General features: G+C 46.9%; 1 protein-coding gene and 1 long non-coding RNA gene across 2 annotated transcripts; one reads left to right on the forward strand and one right to left on the reverse strand.

The window, feature by feature from the left end:
* Positions 1-5,041: 5,041 nt before the first annotated feature.
* Positions 5,042-5,625, forward strand: COX6A2 (cytochrome c oxidase subunit 6A2). The gene is made up of 3 exons (XM_037067265.1): positions 5,042-5,127; positions 5,264-5,400; positions 5,492-5,625. Exons 1-3 carry the CDS (start codon positions 5,055-5,057, stop codon positions 5,573-5,575), a joined length of 294 nt encoding a protein of 97 aa, XP_036923160.1. The 5' UTR covers positions 5,042-5,054; the 3' UTR covers positions 5,576-5,625.
* Positions 5,626-6,352: 727 nt separating this feature from the next.
* On the reverse strand, positions 6,353-7,323 carry LOC119001756 (uncharacterized). Its single transcript, XR_005069630.1, has 2 exons — positions 7,206-7,323; positions 6,353-6,729 (listed from the first exon to the last, which is right to left on the reverse strand). It is a non-coding gene; the product is annotated as an uncharacterized LOC119001756 (long non-coding RNA).
* Between the last annotated feature and the right edge of the window lie 259 nt (positions 7,324-7,582).

Genomic DNA, 7,582 nt, shown 5'->3' on the forward strand with positions numbered 1-7,582 from the left:
CCCCTCTCTGTTCAGCCGCTCAACTCTGCCCCGCCTACCGGTCTGGATGAAGGTGTCTATTTCAGCTCCTTGGCTGTCCAACTTCCATACAGTTCAATTTTCTGTCAGTTCTGGTCGTTATTTTGTTTCTAAATTTTTGTTGTCCTTATTTTGGTTGTGTGAGGAGGCATGGTGTGTCTACCTATGCCTCCATCTTGGCCAAAGTCCACATTTCCCATGGGGTTTACTTAACAACTAGTAAGTTTGCTCTTCCCTGAAGCAAAGAAAAACCTAAAGCTCTAGTAACTGGAAGCTTTGGCAGCAGCACAATTAATAAATTATGTGTGAGACAACTTAAGAAACAATGGTGCCCTTGCCAGTATGGCTCAGTTGGTTGGAGCATCCTTCTGATAGACTGAAAGGTCACAGGTTCAATTCTTGGTCAGGGCACATACGAGAAGGCAAGTGATCAAAGTTTCTCTCTCACATTGACATTTCTCTCTCCTCTCTCTCTCTCTCTACCTCCTTCTCTCTAAAAGCAATAAAAAAGTGACTCTGGCTGGCATGGCTCAATGGGTTAAGCATCATCCTGCAAAGCCAAATGTTGCCAGTTTGATTCCTGGTCAGGGCACATGCCTGGGTCACAGGCCTGGTCCCCAGTTGGGGTACATGTGGAGGCAACCAATCGATGTTTCTCTCACATGTCAATATTTCTCTTTCTCTCTTTCTCCCTACCTTCTCTTCTCTCTAAAATAAATAAAATCTTTAAAAGCAATGAAAAACTGTCCTCAGAGGAGGGGAAAAAAAGAAAGAAGAAAAAAAACCAATAGTGAATCCAAAGACTGCAGGAGTCAGCTCTGCCTTCTCTCTACACACAGGCAGTTAAGACAAAACCATGATCACCCCAGGAAAGCACAAACTACTTAAGTAGAAGCCTCTGGGTGCTTAAGCAGGTGCACTATGGGAGGGTGACTGCAGCGAGGGTTGTGGCAGACCTCAGGGCATTCACTAAGTACCAGCGGGCAAAGCTCTCAGTGGGAACTTCCAAACTGAGGCGAAGGGGAGGGAATCCCCATGGAATTGTGTGGCAATGACCAACAAAGCTCTGAGTGGAGAGAGGGGAGCCTAGAACCTCTTTAGGTGAAAACACCACTCTACATTTCTGTTTTCCCCACGAGCCGTATCATAAGTGGAGAGGGCTTTGAGGGGACTGTATGTGAAGAGAGATGCCAAGTAACTAACTGAAATTTGGCCCCCATTTTCTCAGCAGCAATTTCAAGTCCAAGTGAGAGAAAGCAATTGTAGGAAGAATTCCATTGTAGCTGAGTGAGGACTCAGTAGTAATTTAACACTATATAACATTTGACTGCTACGCGAGGTTACCAAAAAAGAAAAAAACCTAAGAACATTAACTAGAAGCTAAGTTCAGTTTAAACTTACTTTGAAAACGTGCCCTCCTTGTTTTTCTTCTATATGTTTAGATTAGGTATATACAATTCCTTTTTCTTTTTTTTCTTTTTTTAAAAATATATTTTATTGATTATACCATTACAGTTGTTCTATTCCCCCCCTTCAATCCCTTCCACCCGCACCCTCCCTCCCCCACCATTCTGCCCCCCTTAGTTTATAACCACGTGTCTCAAGTTCTTTGGATTCTATATTTCCCCCACTATTCTCGCCCTCCCCCCTATCTATTTTCTACCTACCATCTATGCTATTTTCTGTGCCTTCTCCCCCCTTCTCCCCCTCCCACCCCCCTGTTTCTAACCCTCCATGTGATCTTCATTTCTATGGTTCCACTCCTGATCTAGCTGTCCTCTTGGTTTGCTTTTGTTTTAGGTGTGGTTGTTAATACCTGTGTGTTTGCTGTCATTTTTACTGTACACGTTTTTTATCTTCTTTTTCTTAGATAAGTCCCTTTAACATTTCATAAATAAGGGCTTGGTGATGATGAACTCCTTGAACTTGACCTTATCTGAGAAGCACTTTATCTGTCCTTCCATTCTAAATGAAAGTTTTGCTGGATAAAGCAATCTTGGCTGTAGGTCTTTGGATTTCATGACTTGGAATACTTCTTTCCAGCCCCTTCTTGCCTGTAAGGTCTCTTTTGAGAAATCCGCTGACAGTCTGATGGGTACTCCTTTGTAGGTGACTGTCCCCTTATCCCTTGATGCTTCTAGGATTCTCTCCTTCATTTTGGTCTTGGCTAATGTAATTATGATGTGCCTTGGTGTGTTCCTTCTTGGGTCCAACTTCTTTGGCACTCTCTGAGCTTCCTGGATTTCCTGGAAGTCTATTTCCTTTGCCAGACTGGGGAAGTTCTCCTTTATTATTTGTTCAAATACGTTTTCCACTCGTGGCTGTTTCTTTCCCCCTTCTGGTACCCCTATAATTCGGATGTTGGAACGTTTAAAGATGTCCTGGAGGTTCCTAAGCCTCTCCTCATTTTTTTGAATTCTCATTTCTTCATTCCTTTCTGGTGGGATGTTTTGTTCTTCCTTCTGGTCCATTCCATTGATTTGAGTCCCAGTTTCCTTTCCATCGCTATTGGTTTCCTGTGCATCTCCCTTCATTTCAATTAGTTTAGCCTTCATATATTCCTGTAATTTGTGACTTTGTTCCTCTAATTTGTGACTATAATCAACAAGTTCTGTGAGCATCCTGATAAATAGTGTCCTGAATTGTGCTTCTGAGAGTCTGGCAATTTCTTGGTCACTGAGAGTTATTGGCTCTTGGACTTTGAGTTCTTCTTGTGCCATCTTTCGGGTTGTTCGTGCCTGTTCCATAGCAGGATCAGAGCCCTAAAATGTTCACTAGAACAGGGCAACTAAGTCGCTGGGTTGTGACGCTGTATGTGGGGGCGGGGTCAAAGAGGGACTCTGGCGTCCTGTCTGCCGCCTGCCACCACGGCCCTCACCGGTGCCGCAGTTGCTGCCGTCACCTGGCCCACGCGTTTCGTCCCACTGCTCGCGAGTGTGCCACCGCGCTCAGCCCTCGCCCCCTGGGGCCTGCATGGTCTGTCTCACTGTGTGCGAATATGCGCCCGCGGTCTGCCCCGCACCCCAACTGGTTCTCGTCTGCCTGCGCGCCTGGGTCGGGGGCCCTGTCCTGCCCGACCCTGCTCGCTGCTGGCTCCGCCCCTCTTACCGTCCCCGTTCAAGGGTTAGATGTAGTGGGACTTCTGTATAATTCAATTTTCTGTCCTTTGATCGTGTCTTTGTTTCTCCAAACCTTTGTTGTATTCAAACTTGGTTGTGGGAGAAGGCACAGTCTTTCCACCTATGCCTCCATCTTGGCGGAAGTCCTCTCCTTTTTCTTTTATATATTCATATTAGGTACATCAGGTCTTGCTTGAAGCTGGAAGCATCCTGTTGGATTATAGTTCTGAAAAGACATGTCTATGTGGTTAATGAAAGTAACACGGTTCAAGCATTAATTGAATGTGGATTTGTGGAACCCCTGCCTCATGCCAGCTGCAGGTGCTGAGAGCAGGGCAGAGACCAAGGCAGACGCCAGCCCGGCCGCGTCCTGCAGCTTTCCAGTGATCTGCTCAGAGACAGGGTTCATTCAGGCCTGCCTCGGATTTCTTCTTTTTCTTTCAAGAAGTCAGATTTTTCAGATTGAAATAACATACTTGCAGTGGACACTTGTCCAATTTGTGAGTGCCCAGCACCTTTTGGGCACTCTTACTATACTTGGGGATTTTCTTCAAGATATAATTCCTTCCTTCCTGAGGGAGAAGCCCAAACTCAATTACGTAGACTTTCTTGAAACTGGAGCATATGCAGTGGCCTAGGTGTTGCCAGCTGGGGCCCACATGACACTCTGATTCAGAAGACCGCAGATCAAGGAGACAAGCTTCACAAAGATTCCATTTTCGAGAGGGGGGAGAATCCATTTGTCCGGGCAGCACTGATGACGTTTTTGGCACCCAGTGTCCAGCAGTGTGAAGTGTGGTGGTGTCTTGCTGCAGCTGGCACACGGAGTGGTTGTATCTGACTGTGCATATTGCAGGCCTCTCTGGCCATACCAGAGATCCTGTGAGCTACCTAAGATTCTCAATTGCTTCTCTTTTAAAAACTATTTGAGTGAGTTCCATTCTTTGCAAAGAACTGTGACTAATACATATATTGAGCTACCGTTATATGCTAGACTCTAAGCTGGTATATTCTATGTTACTTTATTTATTTATATATTTGTTTATTTTAACATTTTATTTATTTTTATAGAGAGGGAAAAGGAGGGAGAGAAACGTCAACCAAATTGGTTGCCTCTCACAGGCCCCGAGCTGGGGACCTGGCCTGCAACCCAGGCCTGTGCCCTGACCTGGAATGGAGCATTTAAACTTTTGGTTTGTAGGACTACAACACCCAATCCACCAAGCCACACCGGTCAGGGCAACCCTGTGTTACTTTATGCAAACTTCATAAATTTAAAGTACACATTATTATACATTTTACAGATTAAAGAAACTGAAATTCATTTAAAAATTTTTTTATTTTATTTTTTTAAATTTATTTAATTATTTTTCAAGTACAGTTTTCTGTCTATTACTCCCATCCCATCCCACCCGCCGTGCTCCCCTCCTCCCTCCCATTTCCACCCTTCTCAGTTGTTGTCCATGTATCCTTTATATATGTTCCTCTAAATCCCTCCCCCATTTCCCCTGAAATTCCCTCCCCTCTTCCCTCTGGTCACTGTCAGCCTGTTCTCTATTTCAGTGTAAAGAAACTGAAACTCAAAAGGGCGCAATTCATTCTACACATATTTATTAAAGGCCTGCTCTGTGCCAGCCACTGGGACTACAGTATTGAACAAAATAGTTCCTTGCAACTATACAAAGAATGGCATATTGTATTTTAAATGTCCCCTTACCAAAATAAAAGGCACAGTACAGCAGCTGTCTGGAGAGAAGGACCTCAGCCTATCAGGCTTCATTTTAAATATAGAAAACTCCTAAAAATAGCTGCCCTGCCTCAACAGGTGATTGGCCCCCAAAAGAGGGGACGACAACTTCGGCCTCAGTGAAGGAGAGTGCAAGGACAGTGCTGTTGCTCCTAGCTTCTGTCACCGCAATGGCTCTGCCTCTGAAGTTCTTGAGTCGGGGCTTGGCGAGTGCAGCCAAGGGAGACCACGGAGGGGCAGGAGGTGAGCGGGGACAGGCTCCTTGACCTTGCAACACCCCCACCGGCTAATTCCCTACCCTGTCCTCCTGAGGCCCTCTCCTACCCCGTCCTCCTGAGGCCCTCTCCGCATCTCTCACCCCTGCCTGTGTCCCTTACAGCCGGCACCTGGCGCTTCCTGACCTTCGTGCTGGCTCTGCCGAGCGTGGTGCTGTGCAGTGTCAACTGCTGGCTCCACGCGGGCCACCACGAGCGCCCCGAGTTCATCCCCTACCACCATCTCCGCATCCGCACCAAGGTATGCGGGCCAAAGCTTTGGCACTGGGCGGGAGCAGTTGGGGGCGCGGGGCCCGGGGCTGACCACTCGCTCTCCCCTCTTTTCTCCACAGCCCTACTCCTGGGGAGACGGAAACCACACTCTTTTCCACAATCCCCATGTCAATCCTCTGCCCACCGGCTATGAAAGGCCCTGAGGCCTGGGTGGAGGCCCCAGGCTCAATAAAGATGTGGAAGTTGTGTGTCCGACTGCTCCGTGAGGACCTGCTGGTGGGGGGCGGGGCAGAGCAAGATTGGAGCGGGCGTCGGCACTCCACTCCCCAGGTGGCAACAATGCCTGCGCACTGTGTGTGCTCTCCCCAAGGCCTGATCCGGGAGGGGCTGGGGGGGACATGGTTCCTTCTTGCTTGCCTATTAATAATAATTAGGGCTCTGGGCTCTAAACGTCTTTCACAAAGAATGTGTAAATTCCGACTAACTGGAAACTGCCCTGATTTCAAACATAGGGTCCATAGCCCTATATTGTGAGGCTTCATGACCTAATTACGAGTGTGGGGTATTTCAGTCTTTCTTCATGACCACCATAATGGGTCTTCTGTGTTCATTTGGGAAATCAGATGTTCCTTTCTGGAAGCCTGGCTCTCCTAGCTTCTGGGGACCCAATTCAAGGGGGATATTGGTTCAAACAAGCTCTGGGCATTCTGTTCACCTTCTAAGACAGTCTGCTCACTGATTGCCAGGGAGGGTGAAGCCTGGGCTGAAACCCATTAGCAACACACATAAAAAACTTCTATTGCCCTCCTTCCCTGACACTACCCACAGCACCACTAAGAGCAGATGATCACAGGCCTCATTCACCAGAGAGAGAGAGAGAGAGAGCGAGAGAGCGTTCTTGATACCCACAAATAGGTTTACCCAGTCCTTCCTACAGTGGCACTCAGGCCCTGGATTAGAGCTCTTCCCTACCAGGAAAATATATTATAAACATCCTTATTTAATGTGACAATTCTCATACATAAGAAAATTTATGCTGGCATCATACCTGCTTCAGTAAAAAGTGGGTTGTCACTGAAGAAGTTTGGCAGATATGTCAAAACATAAAAGTCTTTGAAGGCCCTGGGAAGGTGATGTAGCACCTTGTAAGTTGCTTGGGCCAGTCCAGATCCATGCAGAAGTTATTCCCACAGAAGTGGATACATAGCCTAAGGCAAGACCAGCCCATGAGAGTAGAGATACACAGGGAAGTAGATTATTAGGACAAAGGCAAATTTGGGGCATCCCCACTGAATGTGGTGGTGTCTTCAGGCTTGTCGTCCAGCATTTCTTTGTACTGACGTTTGAAGAAGCCAAACTATGAAGGGAAGTTAATCAGAAAGTCTGGGTAAGAGGACAGGGAAGAAAGTTGGGGTAAGGAAGAAGCTGAGAGAGAAGAAGGGAACCTAGCTGACTGTGTTTGTGTTCCAGAACACTTATCCGAACAACAGCTGTCATATTAAGAGCATCCACTGGGTTCCGAGAATAGTGCTTATACACAGAACTCAGAGAACAGCATAGATTCTCAAGTCAGGTAGGACTGGATACAGACCATGGATTCATTTCTGTCTTGCTTCAGGCACTCTGTGAGGTGAGCATTATTATGATTTCAAAAATGGGAAACACACCAAGAGAGTTTGAGCAACTTGCTTAACACTAAACAGTAAGACAGAGCCAAAATCTGTACGCAGGCCTGCCTCACTCCATTATCTGAGTTTTTCCTGCTATACATACAGTCCTGTCTGTGGGAAGGCTTGTGCTGCATGCTGTGAAGTGTGGGATGAAAAGACTCACCTTGTACAGTACGGCTGTGAAGAGAGCCAGTAGCAGCAGCCCTCCCACAGAGCTGCCCACAATGAGGAGTGTGGGGTTGTGGACCTCATGCTTCTCCAACACCAACTCCATCTGGAGCAGAGGTGACCCCATCAAAAAATATCACGACTCTGGAAGCCTCAGGCTCTACCCAGGTTCTCTAACATTTAATCTCTCCCCTGCTTTCCCAAGCCAAACTCCAAGGGATAACATAAAGATGCACTCATAGGTTTAGGGGCAATTGTCTCACCTAGGGACCTTCACCCTTCCTCTCCCTGGGCTTCCAAGCCCCCAAACCAGCAACACTGATTTAACACCAGAAGCCCTCTCACCAACCAGGCTACTGTCTACCACAGTCA

The sequence above is a fragment of the Sturnira hondurensis genome, unplaced genomic scaffold, assembly GCF_014824575.4.
Source record: "Sturnira hondurensis isolate 20B ecotype Veracruz unplaced genomic scaffold, ASM1482457v3 Scaffold0017094, whole genome shotgun sequence".
Taxonomy (NCBI): domain Eukaryota; kingdom Metazoa; phylum Chordata; class Mammalia; order Chiroptera; family Phyllostomidae; genus Sturnira; species Sturnira hondurensis.

Coding starts and splice junctions, on each gene's coding strand:
- COX6A2 (XM_037067265.1), top strand. CDS start 5,055: ATGGCTCTGCCTCTGAAGTTCTTGAGTCGGGGCTTGGCGAGTGCAGCC. Junction 5,128..5,263: donor AGACCACGGAGGGGCAGGAG/GTGAGCGGGGAC, acceptor TGTCCCTTACAG/CCGGCACCTGGCGCTTCCTG. Junction 5,401..5,491: donor ATCTCCGCATCCGCACCAAG/GTATGCGGGCCA, acceptor TTTTCTCCACAG/CCCTACTCCTGGGGAGACGG.